Source organism: Gossypium hirsutum, chromosome D01, assembly GCF_007990345.1.
Source record: "Gossypium hirsutum isolate 1008001.06 chromosome D01, Gossypium_hirsutum_v2.1, whole genome shotgun sequence".
Taxonomy (NCBI): Eukaryota; Viridiplantae; Streptophyta; class Magnoliopsida; order Malvales; family Malvaceae; genus Gossypium; species Gossypium hirsutum.
Genome location: NC_053437.1, coordinates 10,194,865 through 10,219,920, shown reverse-complemented (window position 1 = coordinate 10,219,920; position 25,056 = coordinate 10,194,865). Strand labels below are relative to the sequence as shown.

At 33.7% G+C, this 25,056-nt stretch overlaps 1 protein-coding gene across 1 annotated transcript; it reads right to left on the bottom strand.

The window, feature by feature from the left end:
* Positions 1-582: 582 nt before the first annotated feature.
* Positions 583-2,289, bottom strand: LOC107933420 (UDP-glycosyltransferase 73C6). Its single transcript, XM_016865628.2, has one exon. It carries the CDS (start codon positions 2,253-2,255, stop codon positions 759-761), a length of 1,497 nt encoding a protein of 498 aa, XP_016721117.2. The 5' UTR covers positions 2,256-2,289; the 3' UTR covers positions 583-758.
* Between the last annotated feature and the right edge of the window lie 22,767 nt (positions 2,290-25,056).

Genomic DNA, 25,056 nt, shown 5'->3' with positions numbered 1-25,056 from the left:
AAAATCGAGCCGTTACAGTTAAGGCTTATTGGGATTCAGTTATTAAATGAAATGAAGTATTAGTCAAATATGTGTGTAGATAGTCTAGCAACTAATTTTTAATTAATGATGGGGTGAATGTGCAAAAATTTGATATTAGTGTTATGGTCTCCAAACTACACATACATAACTTTTCTAACATCCCATATTTAGAAAAAAGAGTCACCTTTTTATATATTAATTTAGAAGATCGAAACTACACGATTCAAAGATAACAGCATATTGATAGATTTATATATGTTTCTGCATCTCGTTTTTATTATTAACGATCTAACATGAAAAAACATGATCTATTATGTTTATATTAATGTGTTATAGTTCTAACAAAAGAATCTCAAGGGAAATGGTGGCAACTATGACACTACGGAGAAGCTGATCTTCACATTTGCAAAGTACGTTCAGTTGGAAACTATGGCACTACGAATAGGCCTAACATTTGGGGTTTGGGATCATGAGGAGTTCGATGATTGAGAGTCGACCATCAATTGAGAAAAGGAGAAAAAAATGGAAAAAAAATAAATCAATGCTGTTAAGTAATGGCAATTGAAAAACGTACCGTAATTATTTCATTAAACCAAATTGTGGATACAAGACACAGACTGATAATAATACGAAACACAAAAAAACAACAACAAAAAAACTACATCAACCGAATAAATCACTCTTTGACGTTATCTCGATTTTCTTATTAGATAGAGCCTCGCTCTTATTATATCTCCTTAGTTCTCATGGCGATGTGAGGTTGGAATCATATCCACACCCATCTTTGAAGATTGTTGGATTATATCTTGGATTAATAGTGTCATATTAAGATAAGAAGATCCACCTACTTCAACAGCTTTATTTGCCTTCTCTCCAAACACTTTTGCTCGTTTTCTTCTCTCTATTCCTTCATTTCCTTCATTCATCAATTGGTTTATTGCGTTTTTAACATGTTCTTTCTTCAACATGAACCCAGATTTTTCATCTCCCCAGGCCGTAGGTTCATTGGCCCCAACGCTCACTCCGATTTTTAGTATTTGTACTACAAGTCTCTCATTGGTAAACTGGTCTGCAAAAAGTGGCAATGTTAATAATGGAACGCCAGCAGAAATGCCTTCGATTGTTGAGTTCCATCCACAATGAGTTAGGAACCCTCCTATTGCAGGGTGTGATAAAATGAGCGCTTGGGGAGCCCATCCCACAACTACAAATCCTCTCCCTTTTATTCTTTCCTCAAATCCATCCTCTTCAATCCACTTCATCACCTGGTTCGACGCATCATTATTTCCTCTTAAGATCCAAATGAATGCCTTGTTCGAGGCCTCCAAGCCCAAACCCAACTCTATCAGTTCGGGAGATTTCATAGTGCTCATGCTCCCAAGACAAGCATAAATTACAGAGTTGGGTTCCTGAGAATCAAGCCACTTCAAACACTGCTGCTCATTGATTGAAGCCTTCTTACCTCTTTCAGCCTTATCCAACTCATTTTTGTGGCTCAGAGAAACTGGACCAATGCACCAAGCTTTTGTTATCTTCCTGTACTCTTTGACGTATGGTGATTCCAGCTCTTCGAAACTATTTATGACATCCCCATATGATGCTTCGTCAGCTTTTGTTGTTGTATTAAAAACGTCCTTCCAGGATTCATCAAGGTTAAGCGGCAACTGGGGTTTAGTAAATTCGACCTTTTCAGCCAAGCCTGGCACCTTGAAGCATTCGTAATCAGATGTTACGTTGTCTAGTATCTTGGAGGACTTCAGATTGTGCACACAAAGATAACAGAAGCAGCAAATTCCATGAAACGATATCCTTGGGACCTGAAACTTGGTAGCAATTTTGAGGGTGTAATGCAGAAACATGTCCGAAATAATACAAATGGGGCGTGGTGTTAGTTTCTCAAATAATTCCTGCACTGCTTCGTCCATACTGTTTGCTGCAGTGAAGAATTTGAACAAGTCCTCCATTGAAGATATCATGTCTATATTCTCAACCCCGTCTGGTAACCGTGCTTCTTTGCCTGGAAACCGGAGCTGCACTAAACGGATAGCGCGGCCTGATTCAACAGCTCGATCAATTGTTTTCTGGACTCTGCTTGCATTATGAGGTGTCGTAACTATAGTAACAATCACGTTACGCTGCGCTAACAATCGACCGATATCTACCATGGGGATCAAGTGGCCTTGGGCCATGGAAGGGAACAGCACAAAGTGAGGCTGCTGGGTTTGGGAACCCATAGGAATATGAGTAGAAAGAAGGAAAAGTGAAGTGAATGGTAAGACTAGCGTACCAATATCTGTTATATATACAGCCAAGTGTGGAGTCCGATCATTTCAGAAAGGTACAATAGGCTGCTGATGCAAGAGCATACATAAGCATATTATTTGTTTATTCTGTGGAAACAGCATATATAATTATGTGGGTCTCAAGTAAAGTCCATTCAGAGTTATTTGTGAAAGAGAACGGCAGTGGCAAAACATCAAAAACAAAGATCCAAACAGAATATTTAATAATTAATATTACTAGGAGTCCAAGTGGTGGAAGATCCCGTAGTACTTGGAGTCCAAGTCTTGAATCAAAGAATTATTTCTCTTTTCGCTCATTAATGAACACTATAAAATAATTATTTGGCAGGAATTTTAAATTTTTGACCTTGTTTGTCCGGTAAAATGTGATTATTTAAAAAGTAAAATTTAAATAATTATGTGGGTCTCTGGTTTTCACGTCGGGTTCTAATCCTGATATCTCCAATTCAGGCGTGGCTAGAGTTACGATAAAGGTTAGACGTAGAACGGAGTTACCACCTGACTCAAATGATCCCAGAGTGGATGGGGACGGTAGGAAGGTGTTGGAGGATTCATTGCCAAAGATGAGCTATAAGCATTCTCTTATGTGTGCTCCCGGTTCAAAGGAGTAGTTGCGGATGGTGGATGATTTTGATATTAAGGATGGTGATGTAAGGACTGAACTGGTAGGTGGGATACCATCGATTACGTTCTCTGACCGGGTGAAGGGTTTCATTGAGAAGAAGATGGAAAAAAAACAATCATTGTTAAGCTATTGGATAGGAAAATAACATTCAATGCTTTGCTAAATAGGGTTACACTATTGTGGAAAACAAATAGTCCATTCCAATTAATGGATTTGGAGAATGATTATTTTCTGGTTCGGTTTAGTGAGGAAGATGGCTACAACAATGTGTTAACTAATGGATCATGGGTGATATTTGGGCAATATTTGACGGTCCGTCCTTGGTCATCCGATTTCTCGATGAATCAGGATGAGGTGAGAGTCCAAGTGGTATGGGTTCGGTTGCCGGGATTATTTGAAAATTATTATTCGTCATGCATTCTCAAAGCCATTCACTACACCAAAACAAGCTTTTAGCGGCGCCTTTAGCAGCGTTTGGACAAAAAACGCCACTAAAAATGAAGCAGTAGCGGCGCTTTTGGAAAAACGCCGCTAAAGGTCGATCATTAGCGGTGTTTTTTGGAAAGCGCCGCAAAAAGCCTAAGCCCAACGGCACCGTTTTCTGAGTTTTTTGGGGTCTTTAGCAGCATTTTCTGAAAAGCGCCGCTAATGCTTAGGTCTTTAGCGGCGTTTTTAAATAAGCGCCACTAATGCTCAGGTCTTTAGCGGCGTTTTTAATAAGCGCCGCTAATTCTCAGGTCTTTAGCGGCGTTTTTTAATAAGCACCGCTAATGCCACAACACCAAAACAGGTTTTTAGCGGCGTTTTTTTAAGCCTTTGGCGGCGCTTTTTAGCGCCACTAAAAGTATTTGCGGCGCTTCCTAAAGCGCCACTAAAATTGCCGCTAATGACAACGCCACAAATATTTGCGGCGTTTATTTTTAAAAGCGCCGCTAAAGAACATGTTCTTTAGCGGCGCATTTTATACAAACGCCGCTAAAGAACATGTTCTTTACCGGCGCTTTTTACACAACCGCCGCTAAAGCACATGTTCTTTAGCGGCGCTTTTTACACAAACGCCGCTAAAGAACATGTTCTTTAGCGGCGCTTCTAACACAAACGCCACTTTTTGTTTGGTTGTTTTAGCGGCGCTTTTTTAAAAAACACCACTAATTTTGGGGTTTTTTAAAAATACCAAATTTTTTTTTCAACCCTCCTGTAGCAAAAAATCAAAAGCAACTAAATCTAGACCAGCCAATAGTAATAAATTTATATAATATTTCAAATTAAACGAATAATATAATATTAATATCAATATTCTATTATTTTCACAAAAATTTTAAAATGATAAAAATATTTATACAATACACTATGACGACGGAGGTTGGGAGTGCTGAAACATCTTCATCATACTCTGAAGCTGTTGTTGGAGTTCGTCATACTTTCTTTTCTGCTCTGCTTCTCTCGCTGCAGCCTCTGCTTCTCTGGATGTCGCATCAGCTTTAAGTTGTCGCTGGAGTTCTTCATATTTCTTTTGAACCTCTGCTTCTCTCGCTGCCACATCTGCTCTAAGTTGTAGCTGGAGTTCTTCATATTTCTTTTGAACCTCAACTGTAGTCGCTTGCATCTGAGCCATCTGGTCTTTTAACCTCTGAACTTCAGCTTGAGCCTGACTCCCCGAACGCATGTATTGCTGCGAGTTGGATCCAAAATATTGGGTTGGGCTAACAAAAGATCCTTGAAATCGAACCCGGCCATACCTTTCAAGACCCATAACTTCAGTAATAATCCGGTTATCAATGTCTTCAAGATGAACAGAACTATCACTAGAAGCAATCGCTTCGTACTCTGCCTTTTTATTATTTAGTTTCTCCTAATAAATAAATCACATATTTAGGAACACAATATATATTAAAAAAACAAATGCAACACAAGTTAACAATAGTAGCATTACAAGCAATGAATTAAACTATTAGAAAATCGTATTAAGTAAACGTACAATTATTTCTGCAGCTCCAGGAGTCATAGGAGATCCATCTTTCTTCTTATGTGTAATCTCAAAAAGTTGAAGGCGTCCAACTTTTTGGCCGGACGACCGTTCCTACAATATAGTAGTAAAAATATTATTTAATGGAAAGTAACACATATTTGACAGTATTAAAAAATTAAAAATACCTCAGCCTCAGCTACATAAGCAAAACTTTTCGACCGGGCTGTGTGCGTGAATTTTTGTTTCTCCCTACTGTTTTTTCCAACCCGTTCACGATCCTACGTTATGAAATTATTAGTACGTAAATAGTAAATACAATAAACCAAAATAATTACAAGAGTTTAGAAGTACATCATACCTCGCCTTTCTTCGAATGCCAAAATCTAACCGCATCTTCCCATTGGTACCTCAGCATACCCGGCGGGACATTTTGCAATTTCTCATCGAGGGTTGTTTTTACCTTATAATAATCTCTCTTTAAATTACTTTTATGGTCTCTCCATCTTTTTCCCAATGCCTTCTTTACATAGGCATCCGAGACCTCTAAGGCAAACCTCGCCTACAAAGAACACAAGTTAAGAAAGTAAATATAAGTGAAACTAATTCCCAAGTATTACAGATGACATTAACGTTTTGTTACCTTAATATTATCGAGGGCTTGATTTTTGTTACTATCGGGCATTTGATGCCATGAGTCGTAGTTGATAGGCAACATATTCGCATTTCGTGCTAAAATGCCCATGTATCCTGCTAATAGTCGAGCTTCTGTTCCAACAGGCTGACCAAAACTGTTTCTGCATACTTTGACACGCTCGACTGGATCTAACTCGTACAACTTGCTAAGTAGCATACGACCTCGACCTCTGCGCGTCCTACCATTTTCAGCTGAAAAATGGTATATTATAATATAAGATTTTGAAAAATAAACCAATTACAAGTCAACACGTATGTAAATTAAATGTAAAATTACTTTGAACTTCTGTAGGATCCTCAGGTATAATCGGAACATTCGAAGATCCAATTCCTGTCTGTCTTCACTATTTATTTCTGCCGAGTTTGGAGCACTTTGAACAATGCCTACCTCTCGCATTTTTCTTCTGGGCATTTTGAACTGCAATACATATAAAATAGTTGAAAACTTAGTAACTAATTACAACAGTAACAGCGAATATCAAATAGTCGAAATATATAATAAGACCAAGATTTAAATTATGATATACATATAATTAAACAATCGTATATTCTTACTACATCATTATTCGTAAATATCTTCATCTGCATCCTGGCGAACCCATTGAAATTGCGTACTAGTACTAGGGATATTTTCGTTTAAGTGTTGTTCCGGAAAGGGCACAGTTTCTGATCTATCATCGATATTATCTCTACTTCCACTGCCCATATCAAACAAGTCTCTAGGGATGTTATGAAGTACAACGTACCAACACTCGTCGGTTGGATCTTTTGAGTAAAAAACTTGTCTGACTTGAGATGAGAATACATACGGCTCATCTATCAGTTGTTGTCCTGTATGAATCAATCGAGCGAAGTTGACCATTGTAAAACCAATTGATCTTGCTTAATTCCACGAGCAGTATTAACATCGGCCCAATCACCTCGAAATAAGACAACTTTCCATTTGTCGTAGTAATCTAACTCAATTATGTCAGTAAGAAGTCCGAAATATTCCATATTTCCCTGGACAGGATTATTGTCCCTAGCACTAGCATAACTTGTAATTGAGGAATTAACAACTATTCCACAATTTTGCGTTCTCCTCAATCTCTCGCGATATTTTGTATGAAATCTGAATCCGTTGATGAGGAACGCACTATATCTTTTAACCACTCGATTTGGACCTTGGGAAAGCCATTTAACTTCGTCATTCACATTCTTCCCACTCCAAACCTATTGAATGGAAAGTAAACTGAGTAATTAAAAATGTAATGAGAAAACTTTATTATTTTTAAATGAAGCTCCAATTACATACCGTTTGGCTTAACCATTCATGAAAAGTTTCAGTGAACAACTTATTGATATCTCGATGTTGTGTTTTTCGGGAGCGCGAACGAGATCTCAATATTTGTTTGTACTCACTAGGTTAAAAAATGTTCACTTTGTTAGAATATAAACAATTTTGGATTGATGAATATTTATCAAATTTCTACAACTTACTTCCGTAATGGTTCCATTGATTCATGGTGAAACAGAACATATCGATGTGCTTGTACCCACGATAAATCATCTAATTCTGCAATATCAACTTTGCCGATTGGTTCTCCAAAACTTTGGAACAGATAAGAATCGGCAGAGTTATGTTCCGTGAGTCCAGCATTTCTACTTGGCCTGTTCAACCTTGTTTCAACATCTTCCAAATATCTTGAACAGAATGTCATACATTCTTCTGCCAAGTAGCCTTCAGCAATCGATCCTTCTGGATAACGCTTGTTGCGGCAATAAGACTTTAGTTTGGATAGGAACCTAAAAACAATATACAAATTATCAAAAGTTGTAACTAAAACAACTTTAGGTGAATGAGGAAAAATTTTAAAAATAAATTAACACCTTTCTATGGGATACATCCATCGATAGAAAACGGGTCCGCCAAGAATTGCTTCATGCGGGAGATGGATTATCAAGTGAACCATAATAGTGAAGAAAGAAGGTGGGAAGATTTTCTCCAAGTTGCATAAAGTCAAAGCAGCTCGATCTTGTACCTTCTGAAGTTCTTGAACATCCAAAACTTTGCCACAAATGGCTTTCATTATATTGGACAGTTCAATTATACAAGACGTTACCTTCTTCGACATACAACATCGTAGAGCAACTGGCAGTAAATCTTGCATCAAGATGTGATAGTCATGTGATTTTAGCGAATATAATCTTCGATCTTTAACACTAACACATCGAGATATATTTGATGCATACGCATCTGGAACCTTTATATCCTTCAACACCGTGCAAAACACGTCTTTTTTCGTCTTCGACATTGAAAAAATAGAAGGCGGCAACCGATATTTCCCATTCGGGAGTGGATTGGGATGAAGATCAGGTCGGATTCTTATTTGGACTAAATCAAGTCGACTCTGAAGATTGTCTTTTGATTTTCTGTCGATGTTCAAAATTGTACCCACAATATTCTCGCAGACATTTTTCTCAATGTGCATAACATCAAGATTGTGTCATAAAAGGTGAAGCTCCCAATAAGGCAACTCAAAAAAAATACTTCTTTTTTATCCACAAGTCCGCCTCATTGGGATCGTCCTCTTCGTCAGAGCTTTCATCAGCTTCATCATTTGATCTTCTGTTTCTCTGTGTGTTTGGCGGTTGGTTCATCTTCCCATATATAAAATTCATATCTTCCAACATGAACAAGATTTCAGAGCCACTGGTCTGGGAAGGAGCTTCTCTGAACTCTTCAGTGTCGTCAAATACAAAACTCTGAAATCTAAATCTATGATTTTCCGGTAACCACCGACGATGCCCCATGTAAGAAAACTTCTTCCCATTGTACAACCATTGCGAACATGTTTGTGCAGCACAACAAGGACACGCATAACGACCCTTGGTACTCCAACCAGATAAATTGGCATAAGCGGGAAAGTCATTAATGGTCCACATCAAAGCCGGACGTAAATTAAAGTTCTCCTTTCTCACCACATCATATGTCTCGACACCAGCCCATAATTGTTTTAACTCTTCAATAAGTGGCTGTAAATAAATGTCGATATCATTCCCGGGCCCCTTTTCACCAGGGATAATCATAGATAAGATAAGGGAAGATTGCTTCATGCAAATCCACGGAGGCAGATTATAAGGAACAAGCACTACTGGCCAAGTACTGTACGCAGTGCTCATGATCTTGAAAGGATTAAATCCATCAGATGCTAGCCCAAGCCTCACACTCCTAGGATCGCTTGCAAAGCCTGGAAATTTATTGTCAAATGATTTCCAAGCTAAAGAATCTGCCGGATGCCTTAGTAATCCATCATCGGTTCGTCCATCATGGTGCCACGTCATTGACACCACTTTCTTGGACGACATGAATAACCTTTGAAGCCTTGGTATCAGGGGAAAATACCGCAAAATCTTGACTGGCTTCTTTCTCGACTGTGCACCATTTTCATCGTCCTTCCCATCTTCTGTGTTTCTACTAATCCAACGGGATTGGCCGCATACATGACAGCACTGTTGGTCATTTCTCTCGCCCCAATACAACATACAGTCATTTTGGCAACTATGGATTTTGTTGTACCCAAGGCCTAAATCTTTTATCATTTTCTTCATGTCTTTGCATGACTGAGGGATTTTTGCAAGCGGAAACATTTCTCTTAAAAACTCTAACAGCATTGTCAACGAGTTTCCGGTCCACCCTCCCAAACATTTTAACTGAAAAAGATGAACAGAGAAAGACATTTTTGAAAATTTTGATCCCTCATACAGTTCTTTGTTCATGTCATTAAGTAGCGCGTAGAACTTCGCCGCTTCTTCATTCGGCTCTTCATGAGGTACACTACTTCCCGGTTCGGTAAAAGCATTTCTCCCAATATTACAATCCTCGGAAGTCACAAAGTCCGCTGGGAATGACTGGACACCATGATTGTGTATATTAAATGCATCCCGCAACATACCTTCCATGTCATCCCCTCTATCAAACTGATGGTAAGCAGTACCAGAATAAGACACATCCATTCTTGAAGAGGAAGTACTAGGCGGACATTCTCCATGAAATAACCATTGTTTATAACCCCGAATAAACCCATCAACAATTAGATGCTCGTATACAACCTCACGATATTGCCAGTTTATGTTGACACACTTCTTACAGGGGCAAAGAATCATGTTCTCTTGGCTTGCATATTGAAATGCAAAATTTAGAAAATACTGTACTCCATTTCGATAGTCGTTGCTAACCCTTGACAAATTCATCCAAGACCGGTCCATTTCTTAATTCTTGAAGTCTGACAATAATTTGCACGGGTAAGTTACTTAATTTATGTAAGTTATGTAAGTTATTTAATTTATATAGGTTATGTAAGTTATGTAACCCATTGAAATTTATGTAGGTTATGTAAGTTATGTAAGTTATTTAATTTATGCAAGTTTATGTAAGTTATGTAAGTTACTTAATTTATGTAAGTTACTTAATTTATGTAAGTTATGTAAGTTATTTAATTTATGTACGTTATGTAAGTTATGTAAGTTATTTAATTTATGCAAGTTTATGTAAGTTACGTAAGTTATTTAATTTATGCAAGTTTATGTAAGTTATGTAACTTATGTAGGTTATGTAAGTTATGTAAGTTATTTTATTTATGTAGGTTATGTAAGTTATGTAAGTTACTTAATTTACGTAAGTTATGTGGGTTATGTAAGTTATGTAAGTTCCGTAAAGTTACTTAATTTATGTAAGTTATGTAGGTTATGTAAGTTATTTAATTTATGCAAGTTATTTAATTTATGCAAGTTTATGTAAGTTATGTAAGTTACTTAATTTATGTAAGTTATTTAATTTATGTACGTTATGTAAGTTATGTAAGTTATTTAATTTATGCAAGTTTATGTAAGTTATGTAAGTTATGTAGGTTATATAAGTTATGTAAGTTATTTTATTTATGTAGGTTAGAGGTGCTCATGGGTCGGGCCGGGCCGGGTTCGTGCCGGGCCCATAAAAAAATTTCGGCCCGGATCCTAGGCCCGGTCTCGGCCCGAAATATGGGCCTAAGATTTTGCCCAGGCCCGGCCCGGGAAAAAATCATAAGCCCGAGCCCAGCCCGGCCCGGCCCATTTTTATTTTAAAAATTTTTAAAAATTTTAAAAAGTATTTTAAAAAGTATTTTAAAAATATTTTAAAATTAAAAAAAATTAAAAAAAGTATTTTAAAAATATTTTAAAAATATTTTAAAATTAAAAAAATTAAAAAAGTATTTTAAAAATATTTTAAAATTTAAAAAAAATTAAAAAAGTATGTAAAAAATATTTTAAAATTAAAAAAATAACTATATTTATTATATCGGGCCGGGCTGGGCCGGGCCCGGGCCGAAAAAGTGGTACCCGAGGCCCGGCCCGTTTTCTAAACGGGCCTCGTTTTTTTGCCCAAGCCCATATTTCGGGCCTATATTTTTATCCAAACCCTCCCATATTTCGGGCGGGCCATCGGGCCGAGCCGGACTGCCCGGCCCATGAGCACCTCTAATGTAGGTTATGTAAGTTATGTAAGTTACTTAATTTACGTAAGTTATGTAGGTTATGTAAGTTATGTAAGTTCCGTAAAGTTACTTAATTTATGTAAGTTATGTAGGTTATGTAAGTTATGTAAGTTATTTAATTTATGCAAGTTATTTAATTTATGCAAGTTTATGTAAGTTATGTAAGTTACTTAATTTACGTAAGTTATGTAGGTTATGTAAGTTATGTAAGTTTCCGTAAAGTTACTTAATTTATGTAAGTTATGTAGGTTATGTAAGTTATGTAAGTTATTTAATTTATGCAAGTTATTTAATTTATGCAAGTTTATGTAAGTTATGTAAGTTATGTAAGTTATTGTTTTTGTGTGTTATGCGTAGAACTTTTTTAATTTATGTAGGTTATGTATTGTTATATAAGTTATTATGTAGGTTATTATGTAAGTTTTTGTAAGTTATTATGTACGATACTATGTAAGTTAGGATATTATGTAGGATATATAATTTTAAAATTATATGTATTAAAACTATATATAAATATTAATAAGTTATGTAGAACCAAGTATTATATATTTAAATTTTGTAAATTATGAATTATGTAAATTATGTAAAATACGTAAGTTATGAAATTTGAACTTTAAAAAAATATATTTTAAAAAATTTGTGATTAAAATAAATTAAAATATTTAAAATATAACTTTAAATAAAATTTATTTAATTAGGTAAATAAAAAATAAAAGAGAACAAACCAAAATATATTTTTGGAAATGAAATAGTTGACAAATGGATTTTGGAAATGAAATAGTTGACAAATGGAAGAAGATTTAAACAGGGTATCATAATCGATATGAATGAAAGTTAAATGTGAAAAGAAATTAGATTAGAAAAGGATACTCCCAATTTTATACAATTATGTAATTTAATTATTTATTTAATTTGGGTCATACGAATCCTATGCAGTAATCGATGCTGTAATTAACGGCAATGCTGATGGCAGGGCACATGAAAACATTATATTTAGATTCCTTTAGTAAAAGTATCATCAATTAGTCCCTATACATTAATATACAAAATCTATACAAAATCAAATCAAATATTCCACATTATACTACTATCTAAATTTGCTCCATTATCTGAGACATTTTTTCCCAAAATATTTATGGTATTTGGGTGAATTAAATAAATGTGCATTCTTTCCTTAAATAAATTAAATAGAGACTTGTAATAGATGAATGATTATATATTAAAAAAGAAGCGGCAGTAGCAGCATGCACCACCATAATACCACCATATCAATTAGTCCAAATAATTGAAAGGAAATCCAACAATTAAATCTATACATAATCGGAGCCCCAAAAGATTAAATTTTCAGAAATCATCATGATAAAACTATTATTGATTAGAATTTTGAACTAAAAGGTACCTTAATAATTTCAACACCCTGGACTACTCCACTCTCACTGGCAAACAGAGGCTGCAGTCAGAAAAATGGTATTTGTTGAGTAATTTAAAGGGAAAATGCATATAAATAAGCAAATAAATTTTGCAACGAATCGTGTACCTGCCCAAGCAATATTAATTCAGGTGTATTCGGTTGCACCAAATATTAATTCAAGTGCTCGATAGTACCTAGAACAGATGTAAGATTATACGATTAGCACATGAAAATATTATGTAAGTCAGTTGAACCAAATATAAAAACTTTATTAATATCACTACCATTCCACAATTCGAAGATTAAATGCCAGCTTCAGTTGAACCAATATAGTTGCAGGAGGAGCAGGAAGCAGTAACTGATTAAATGCAGCAGAGGGCTGCCGACAAGTATTAACAAGTCAGAATATATACAAGAATACAAAAAATATTATAGAGGATAAAACTTAGTCAAATCTAAGGGTAGAAAACTACTAAGATAAAACTTAGTCAAACGAAAATAGTATTTGTTTTCGGTAGTTTGATGCATAAACAACTGCAACTTCAATAATAATTCCCATTAACATATAAAATAGACATACGAATGCCTCTAGTTTTATGATATACTTAGACCTACACATGGTAAATAACAATAACCAATAACAAAAAACAGTTTTACGATTTCCAAAATACAAAATACAATTAGAATATATAAACAGGAGTTTTTAAAAGATGGAATCCAAATTCATAGTTTATCATTATGGCAACCCAAAGCCGCACTCCTGCAGTAACTGTTGACTGTTCTTTTTTATAAATAGAACCAACAATTTCCTTAAACATCAGCAAAATATTTACATTAAAGCAGAAAGCAAGGCACCATGCTACAACTTACTTGAACCTTTCTTACTTGTCATTTTACCGAAAATGAAATATAAGAGGTTTGACTTTTGTCCACAGATGCTTAGAAGTGTTTCTAAGGTGTTTTTAAAATTTAAAAAAATCAAATTACAATTCAATTTTTAAATCGTAAAAGTATTAGGTTTTTGATAAAATTTACTCAAAATTGATATGCGGCTTAACCTGCTCTAAACTTATAATATTAGATGAACTATATTTTTCATTGCAATAAAAATAAACTTTTACACAAATGGATTGTTGTAGATAATAATTTAATTAAGTACAACATTTAACTAATTAACTGCAACCAATATTTATAATAGAGAAGGGATTATTATAATGATAATACTAATTCAACAAAAAATTAAATTAAAATTCTATACTACCGGGAAAAAGAAGAACACTTACACCCCAAAATCGAGAATAAGCAAGGGGTCGAATGCAGGAACCAAAATAGAGTAACGGCGTTGTTCCTGTCTTGTATGCGACGCAGTTCCAACACCTTCGGGTTAAAGATTCGAGCTTTACGGCGGATTGGAAGATTTAAATTTTGAAAGGAAACAGTTTCGGTTTGGGAGAAAATGGAAGTAGCATGGACGAACCAGATGAGAAATAATGGGATTTGGGGAATTGGGGGTTTGGATCACAATGGGATTGCAAGTTTCGGGATTGGGGAAAAATTTTGGGGAAGAATAACCTAGGGAAATTTAGGGGAAACAGCGAAAGGAAATGGGGGAAATTTTGTCGATCGGGTAAATCTGAATTGGGGACAAAGTAAAGGAATTCGGGGTTAATAAAATGACAACGTTTAGGTTAGTATAATTAAATTTTGTGGCGTTTCTTAAAAAGCGCCACTAAAGCATAAGAAAAACGGCATCGTTTGGGAAACTATTAAAACCTATTTGTGGCGTTTTCTGCTAAAGCGCCACTAAAGCATAGTCCTTTTACGGCGTTTTACAAAAAACGCCACTAAATTTTGCATCAAAACGTACCGTTCCGCAGTATCAAGGCCTAAATTTGCGGCACAATTTAAAAAAACGCCAGTAATTTCTATCCTTTTGCGGCGTTTGGTAAAAACGCCACTAAGAACACAGATCAAAACGCACTGTTTAGCCATTTCTGAAACAAAGTTGCGGCGTTTTCTATAAACGCCACTAGTAACAAAATTTAAAACGTCATCGTTTTGCATACTGTGACATATTTGTGGCGTTTTTTACTAAAACACCACTAATGCATCAACACTAAAATAAAATCAATTCCACATGTCTTTTTTAATAAACACTAAAATAAAATTATTTCTAAAAAAAGGGAAATTATAAAAATACGTATATAAATTGGTTTTTCTGTAGAAATTCAAATAATTCCTTGTAAAATCCAAGTTTGTACCTGTAAAATCCAAGGTTTCCCTTGACTTTGGTTCATTTTTAGACATGAGGACTTGAATTCGATCCTGAACGATTTTATTTTTGATTCTGAATCATAAAAAAATAAAATTGAAATTAAAGCCAAAACATAAAAACTAAAATTGAAAAAAGATAAAATAAGATATTAAAATGAAAACTTATAAAAATTGGATTACCGATTGTATAATTTACCTTATTAATGCCATTTTAAACTTAAACTAGATTCATCCCTATTAAATTATTATTATTATTCATTTCATTTTTATATTATAAAAGTATACATATATATATAAATACAAAACAACTTTTAAAATTACTCTCCATATATTCAAACAAGCAGTGAACATTCAAAATCGGGGAAATCTGACATGGGGGAAATTAAAGGAAATTCAGGGTTAATAAAACAATGCCGTTTATGTTAGTTTTAATTAAATTTTGTGGCGTTTCTTAATAAGCGCCACTAAAATCATAGGAACAAACGGCACCGTTTGAGAAACTATTCAAACCTATTTTGTGGCGTTTTCTGCTAAAGCGCCACTAAAGCATAGTCCTTTAACAGCGTTTTACGAAAAAACGCCACTAAAATTTTGCATCAAAACGTATTGTTTTGCAGTATCAGGCACAAATTTTGTGGCGCTGCTTAAAAAAACGCCACTAATTTCTATCATTTTGCGGCGTTTTGTAGAAAACGCCACTAAGAACACAGATCAAAACGCAACGTTTTGCCATTTCTGAAACAAATTTGCGGCGTTTTCTATAAACGCCACTAGAAACACAAAATAATACGTCATCGTTTTGCATACTGTGACATATTTGTGGCATTTTTTACTAAAACGCCAATAATGCATAAACACTAAAATTAAATTAATTTTTGTCATTTTTTATAAACCTTAAACCGTTACAGCCATAAACAATAAGACACTAACAATTAAAAACTATACCATAAACCATACCCTAAATTGTAAACCCTAAATCCAAATAACAACATTAACCACTGAACCTAAAATACTAAACACAAAATGTACCCTAACACCATAAACTTTAAACCATAAATATATATTATAAGTTACAATTAAAAGTAATTAAAAAGAATCTTATTGCTTGTTTGAACCCTAAAATAACTTTATATTTTTTACCAAAATCCCTAACCCTTAAACCCTAATACCCTAACCGGCCCTTAAAATCATAATTAAACACTAAGACTCTGACTATAAAAACTAAACTCCAAACTTTAAAACACTAAATCACAAACCCAATATAACAAACCCTAAACCATAAACTATAAAACCCTTAAACTACATACTATAGTAAACATTAAACCTTAAACTATAAAACCCTTAAACTACATACTATAGCCCTTAAACCATCAATTAAACCCTAAACCCCAAAATTTATAATCAATATTAAGTACTGCTTCCACAATTTTTTATAAACATATACAAGCTTTTACATTAATATATATATCTATGTATATACATGTACATCATGTTTATAAACATATATAAGCTTTTACATTAATATATTTTTTTGAAATTTTTAGGGGTTTAGGGTTTTAAGAATTATGAATTTAGGGTTAAAGGGTTTTGAGAAAGCCATATAGCCGGCGTCGATTTTAACAGCTTAATGGTAACTTAAATGAAAACATCTAATTTTAATTAATATAAATAAATCAATTAAATAATAAATAGGTAAATAATTTTTTTGCGGCTCTTTCCAAAAATGCCACTAAATGAAGAGCATTAGCGGCGTTTTTTAAAAAAGCGCCGCTAAAGGCCTGCGAATTAGCGGCGTTTTTTAAAAAAGCGCCGCTAAAGCCTAGAACATTAGCGGCGCTTAATTAAAAACGCCACTAAATCCCAGAACATTAGCAGCGCTTAAATAAAAACGCCGCTAAATCCCAGAACATTAGCGGCACTTAAAACAAAACGCCGCTAAATCCCAGAACATTAGCGGCGCTTACATAAAAACGCCGCTAAAGCCCCCGAAAAGTCAGAAAACGGCGTCGTTGGGTTTCGATTTTTGCGGCGTTTTTTAAAAAAATGCCACTAATTATATTTTTGTGGCGTTTTATATGAAGCGCCGTTATTTCTCATTTTTTAGCGGCGTTTTCTATCTAAACGCCGCAAAATGTGCCGCTAAAAGCCTGTTTTGGTGTAGTGTGCTCAGGTCTTTAACGGCGTTTTTTAATAAGCGCCACTAATGCTCGTACCTTTAGCGGCATTTTTTAAGGAAGCGCCGCAAAAACATTTTATCTATCTATTTGCTATGTAATTTGTTTATTTATATTAATTAAAATCCAATTTATTTTTAATTGAATATTTGTTAAAAATAGATAAATTTGAAATAATGACACGTAGAAATAATTTGAAATAAAAAAAACATAGAAAAATATTTGTTAAAAATGGAGAAATTAAAATACTATTATTTAAAATAATTTTAAATTTTTTGGGTACATAATTGATTGATTTTTAATTTATATATTAAATAATTTCAAATATAATTGTAAAAGATACGATAGTATTAATTTTAAAATATTTAATTTAATTATCATTATAGTTTAGGGTATATATATATGGTTAATTTAGGATTTAGTAGGGCCGGTTTAAGAGTTACAATTTTAAGGTTTATAGATTATTGAATTAGGGATTTTGATTTAAGGGTTGTGATTTAAGGTTTATTTAGGGGTTAAGGGTTAGAGTTAGAGGTTAAAGGTTAGAAGTTTAGGGTTTATAGATTCGGTGTTAGGTTAGAGTTTAGGGTTTAGACTAATTAATATATTTTAAATTATATAATATTAAATAATGTTTAGGGTTAGGGATTTAGGGTTAATTTAGATTAATTAGTGTTTTTTAATTTATATATTAAATAATGTTTAGGGGTTAGGGGTTAGTGATTCGGGGTCGAGTTAGGATTTAGGATTTAGATTAATTAGTGTTTTTTAATTTATATTAAATAATGTTTAGGGGTTAGGGGTTAGTGATTCGGGGTCGAGTTAAGGTTTAGGATTTAGATTAATTAGTGTTTTTTAATTTATATATTAAACAATGTTTAGGGTTTAGTGGTAGGGGTTTGGGGTTTGGGGTTTGGGGTTTAGGGTTAAGGGTTAAGGGTTAAGAGTTAAGAGTTAGTGATTTAAGGTTTAGAGATTAAGGTTTAAGCTCAGATTAATTAGTTTTATTAATTTATATATTAAATATGTTCTTAATAATATTTAACCTTAACAATTTGATATAGGTAATTAATTATTTAATTTGGACAGGACCAAAATATAAGAAAAAACAAAAAAATATAAAAAGGAAATAAAAAAAACTAAAATTTATAATTTTATCAAAAACTTTTAAATATTACTTAAAATTTTAATAATTATTTACTAAAAATTTTAATGAAAATACAATAAATAAATAAATAATGTGAAATTTAGCGGCGTTTTTAGAAAAACGCCGCTACTATATATACAAAATTTCCAAAACGGCACCGTTTTGGTAAAAGAACTTAAATTCCTTAGTGGCGTTTTTGCCAAAAACGCCGCTAAAGGTAGACATTCCCGGCGTTTTTATAAAAAACGCCACAAAAAATTTCCAAGCTGTTTTGATACGACGTCGTTTCAGTTTATGGATAAAATTTAAAATTTGGAAAAATGGTGCCGTTTCAGTGGAAGAATAGAATCTGTTACTGGCGTTTTATTGAAAACGCCGTAAGAATATATAAGTGTTTGTAAAAACGATGTCGTTTAATTCAGGTAATTAATTTTTGTGGCATTTTTTCAGAAAACGCCAGAACAGGCACTATAATTTATTAAAACGGCGTCGTTTCTTTACGTGCTTTAAAATATTAGTGGCATTTTTGTCTAAAACGCCGCAAATGTGAATACAATAGAGGCATTTTTTTTAAAAACGCCGCAAACGAGACTTAAAATTACCTTAAACGGTGTTGTTTCCTAAGAGGACATATTTACTTAATCCCTCCCCTCCGTCTCCTTTACCAAAATTTGAAGAAACTTAAGCAGAGTAACAGCAGCGATTCGACAGGGAAGAAAATAAAAAAAATAGCAAGAAAAAAAAGGAGCCGACATCTCAGGAATCAACAGAAGTTTGGAATCAATCTTTACACCATTGTTGGGCAAAGCTGCGAGATTTGTATCACAGGTAAGCCATTTCTGTCGATGACCGATTAAAATTTTAGGGTTTTGTTTATTTGGGATTTAGGGTTTCGATTAAACCGATTTTGTCATAAAAATAAAATTTTAGGGTTTTGTTTATTTGGGATTCAGGGTTTTGTTTATTTGGAATGAATCAATTGGGAATGGGCAATTTGAATGAAATAATTTTCAGCAGAAGGAATAAATTATTGATAGGTTCTAATATTTATTCATTTGACATTTTTTGCGCATGTTAATTACAAATTTGTTGAATATTTTTTGAGTTGAAATCATTATGGATTTCATCTATTTGAGTTTAAAGCTGAAGCTTTTGAACTTAGATAATCCTGTCATTTATCCGGTTTGTTTGAATAATTTCAACTTCCAGTCATTTATCCGGTTTGTTTGAATAATTTCAACTTCCTGTCATTTATCATTACAAATTTGTTGAATATTTTTTGCGCATGGGAATTACTTTTTTTTTACTCCCGATAAGTATTAGGTTTAATCCATTTCAGTTGAAATGAATTGAAGTTATGCTTAAATGTATTTGAGTTGTTAACTTATCAAGTCAGATTGGCTCGGCTTTAAATTTGGGTTAATATATGTGAGGTAAATTTGGAATATTCCTAGTAACCAAGATGCAGAAGTCCTCCATTGGGAAATATCGGTTCCAACATCTGTATGTACAATATACAAACGTGATGATGGGTCAGCCAACCCAGAAAGGCTAATTTATTGAAAGGCAAAAATAAAAAAGAACAAAACAGATTGCTAGCTGGATCTTTAAGTTGGTTATTTTTTTTTTGTATAGTTTAATTTTTTTGGTTATATTTTAGTTGTATAGTTTAATTATTATTTTTCATGTTTAGAAGGGAGTTTTATTTACCATTTTAGCTAAATTTGCACTTGACTTTGCAGCTTATTACATTATTTGATGTTTAAATTTAAGAATTGCTATTCCGCAAACGCAATTGTTTTAAACTATTAAAATTCGGAATATAATTCTTAAATAACTTTATATATTTGAGTAATTGAATAAATTATGGGCGAATCATTTAATCGGTTTAGCATTTATAAATTGAATTAAATATATCAAACTTTAGATTTAAAATTTTCATGCCAAATGACCTAACCTCCCCTATATTTGATAGATTCTTCTCCGAAATTTTTTAACTATAAATTGATTCCTATAGTATGAAGTAGTTAATTAATTGAAATTAATGTTTGTGCCTATGTTAATACTGATGTTGTTAAATTTGACTTGAGAGACGTAGAAGCCACGTTTTCAGTCAAGTCTTGACCGAAATTATTGGAAATTTGGTTTCGTGTTGTGATTACCAAAAATATAGCATAATTAAAATATGTATATAGCTTAAATGAAATAAAATAAAATAAAAATCTAGTGCATATATAATTAGATGACAAAATTCATTGGTCATATGCAGTCAAATAATATAGAAATGCTTAATCCAGTGCATTTCATGGATGAAACATCTTATTTGTTTATATGACAAAATTCATTGGTCATATGCAGTCATTTTCTTCCCGCAAGCTTGCTGCCTTTTTCGCTGCATAAGTCGTCTATTCTTTGGCGTGGAAGGTAAATTTTCATTCTTATGTTGTAATGTATCAGCGTCAGTTAATCATGTAGAAATAAGTTTGAAGATAAATAAGTTTGAAAATGATGAAAATACCATAGTGGTAAACTTGTAGAAATAAGTTTGAAGATAAATAAGTTTGAAGATATAATTGAGTTACTTGAGTTTGAACTTAATTAAACTCGTTTACCACTTTTTGTATTAAAATAGTTAACTTACATAACTTAATTAATTAATATTATATATAACTTACATAACTTACAACTTACATAACTTACATTAATATTAAACATAAATTACATAACTTACATTAATATTATACATAAATTACATAATTAATTAAAACACCGGAATTACATAACTTACATTAATATTATACATAAATTACATTAATATTAATTAATTAATATTATACATAAATTACATAACTTAATTAATTAATATTATACATAACTTGCATAACTTGCATTAATATTATACATAAATTACATAACTTACATTAATGCAATACATAAATTACATAACTTAATTAATTAATATTATACATAACTTACATAACTTACAACTTACATAACTTACTTTTTTTTTAATTATTCATAAATTACATAACTTACATTAATGCAATACATAAATTGCATAACTTAATTAATTAATATTATACATAACTTACATAACTTACAACTTACATAACTTACTTTTTTTTAATTATTCATAAATTACATAACTTACATTAATTTTCATAATAAATAACTTACATAACTTACATAATACATAACTTATATGACTTACATAACTTACATATATAGCATAATTTTCATAATACACAACTTACATAATTTTCATAATAAATAACTTACATAATACATAACTTACATAGCTTAATTATACTTATTCCTAAATCCTAAACCCGTGCAATTTATTGTCAAGATTAGGCTTCAAGAAATAAGAAATGGACCGGTCTTGGATGAATTTGTCAAGGGTAAGCGACAGTTATCTAAATGGAGTACAAACTTTTCTAAATTTTGCATTTCAATATGCAAGCCAAGAGAACATGATTCTTTGCCCGTGTAAGAAGTGTGTCAACATAAACTGGCATTATCGTGAAGTTGTATACGAGCATCTAATTGTTGATGGGTTTGTTCGTGGTTATAAACAATGGTTTTTTCATGGAGAATGCCCGCCTAGTACTTCCTCTTCAAGGATGGATGTATCTTATGATAGTACTGCTTACCATCAGTCTATTAGAGGGGATGACATGGAAGGGATGTTACGAGAAGCATTTAATATTCACAGTCATGGTTTACAGTTGTTCCCACCCGACTTTGTGCCATCTGATGATTGTAATCTCGGTGGAAATGTTTTTACCGAACCCAGAAGAAGTGTACATCATGAAGAGCCGAATGGAGAAGCGGCAAAGTTCTACGCGCTACTTAATGAGATGAACGAAGAATTATATGAGGGATCGAAATTTTCAAAAATGTCTTTCTGCTTTCGTCTTTTCCAGTTAAAATGTTTGGGAGGGTAGACCGGGAACTCATTGACAATGCTGTTAGAGTTTTTGAGAGAAATGTTTCCGTTTGCAAAAATCCCTCAGTCATGCAAAGATATGAAGAAAATGATAAAAGACTTAGGTCTTGGGTACAACAAAATCCATAGTTGCCCGAATGATTGCATGTTGTATTGGGGCGATCGGAGAAACCAATAGTGCTGTCATGTATGTGGCGAATCCCGTTGGATAAATAGAAACACAGAAGATGGGAACGACGATGAAACTGATGCACAACCAAGAAAGAAGCCGGTCAAGATTTTGCGGTATTTTCCGCTGATACCAAGGCTTCAAAGGCTTTTCATGTCGTCGAAGACAGCGAAGTCAATGACGTGGCACCATGAAGGACGAATCGATGATGGATTATTAAGGCATCTGGCAGATTCTTTAGCTTGGAAATCATTTGACAATAAATTTCCAAGCTTTGCAAGCGATCCCAAGAGTGTGAGGCTTGGCCTAGCATCTGATGGATTTAATCCTTACAAGATCATGAGTACTGCATACAGTACTTGGCCAGTAGTGCTTGTTCCTTACAATCTACCTCCGTGGATTTGCATGAAGCAATCTTCCCTTATCTTATCTATGATTATCCCTGGAGAGAAAGGGCCCCGGAATGATATCGACATTTATTTACAGCCACTTATTGAAGAGTTAAAACAATTATGGGCTGGTGTCGAGACATACGATGTGCTGAGAAAGGAAAACTTTAATTTACGTGCAGCTTTGATGTGGACCATTAATGACTTCCCCGCTTATGCCAATTTATCCGGTTGGAGTACCAAGGGTCGTTATGCGTGCCCTTGTTGTGCTGCACAAACATGTTCGCAATGGTTATACAATGGGAAGAAGTTCTCTTACATGGGGCATCGTCGGTGGTTACCGAAAAATCATAGATTTAGATTTCAGAGTTCGGCATTTGACGGTACTGAAGAGTTCAGAGAAGCTCCTTCGCAGACAAGTGGATCTGAAATCTTGTTAATGTTGGAAGATATGAATTTCAGTTATGGGAAGATGAATCAACCGCAAAACATGCAAAGAAATAGAAGATCAAATGATGAAGCTAATGATAACTCCGATGAAGAGGATGATCCTAATAAGGCGGACTTGTGAAAAAAAGAAGTATTTTTTTTGAGTTGTCATATTGGGAGCACCACCTTTTACGACACAATCTTGATGTTATGTATATTGAGAAAAATGTCTGCGAGAACATTGTCTGTACAATTTTGAATGTAGACGGAAAATCAAAAGACAATCTTCAGAGTCGACTTGATTTAGTTCAGATGGGAATTCGAACTGATCTTCATCCGAATCCACTTCCGAATGGTAAATATCGGTTGCCGCCTTCTATTTTCTCAATGTCGAAGACAGAGAAAGAAGTGTTCTGCATGGTGTTGAAGGATATAAAGGTTCCAGATGCGTATGCATCAAATATATCTCGATGTGTTAGTGTTAAAGATCGAAGACTATATTCGCTAAAATCACATGACTATCACATCTTGATGCAAGATTTACTACCAGTTGCTCTACGATGTTGTATTTCGAAGAAGGTGACGTCTTGTATAATTGAACTATCCAATATAATGAAAGCCATTTGTGGCAAAGTTTTGGATGTTCAAGAACTTCAGAAGGTACAGGATCGAGCCGCTTTAACTTTATGCAACATGGAGAAAATCTTCCCACCTTCCTTCTTCACTATTATGGTTCACTTGATAATCCATCTCCCGCATGAAGCAATTCTTGGCGGACCCATTTTCTATCGATGGATGTATCCCATAGAAAGGTGTTAATTAAAATTTTTAAAATTTTCCTTCATTCACCTATATGCCTTTAGTTACAACTTTTGATAATGTTGTATATCGTGTTTAGGTTCCTATCCAAATTAAAGTCTTACTGCCGCAACAAGCGTTATCCAGAAGGATCAATTGCTGAAGGCTACTTGGCAGAGGAATGTATGACCTTCTGTTCAAGATATTTGGAAGATGTTGAAACAAGGTTGAACAGACCAAATAGAAATGCTGGACTCACGGATCATAACTTTGCTGATAATTATTTGTTCCAAAGTTTTGGAGAACCAATCAGTAAAGTTGAAATTGCAGAATTAGATGATTTATCGTGGGTACAAGCACATCGATATGTTCTGTTTCACCACGAATCAATGGAACCTTTACGCAAGTAAGTTCTAGAAATTTGATAAATATTCATCATTTAAAAATTGTTTATAGTCTAACAAACTGAACATATTTTTAACATAGTGAGTACAAACAAATATTGAGATCTCGTTTGCACTCCCGAAGAACACAACATCGAGATATCAATAAGTTGTTTACAGAATCTTTTCATGAATGGTTAAGCCAAACGGTATGTAATTGGATCTTTCACCGACAAATAATAATATTTACTCAAAACATTTTTAATTACTCAGTTTACTTTCCATTCAATAGGTTTGGAGTGGGAAGAATGTCATCGGTGAAGTTAAATGGCTTTCCCAAGGTCCAAATCGGGTGGTTAAAAGATGTAGTGCGTTCTTCATAAACGGATTCAGATTTCATACAAAATATCGCGAGAGATTGAGGAGAACGCAAAATTGTGGAATAGCTATTAATTCCTCAATTACAAGTTATGCTAGTGCTAGGGACAATAATCCTGTGGAGGGAAATGTGGAATATTTTGGACTTCTTACTGACATAATTGAGTTGGATTACTATGGCAAATGGAAAGTTGTCTTATTTCGAGGTGATTGGGCCGATGTTAATACTGCATGTGGAATCAAGCAAGATCAATTTGGTTTCACAATGGTAAACTTCGCTCGATTGATTCACATAGGACAACAATTGATTGATGAGCCGTATGTATTTTCTTCTCAAGTCAAACAAGTTTTTTACTCAAAAGATCCAACTGATGAGGGTTGGTACGTTGTACTCCGTAACATCCCCAGAGACTTGTTTAACATGGGCAGTG

Coding starts and splice junctions, on each gene's coding strand:
- LOC107933420 (XM_016865628.2), bottom strand. CDS start 2,255: ATGGGTTCCCAAACCCAGCAGCCTCACTTTGTGCTGTTCCCTTCCATG.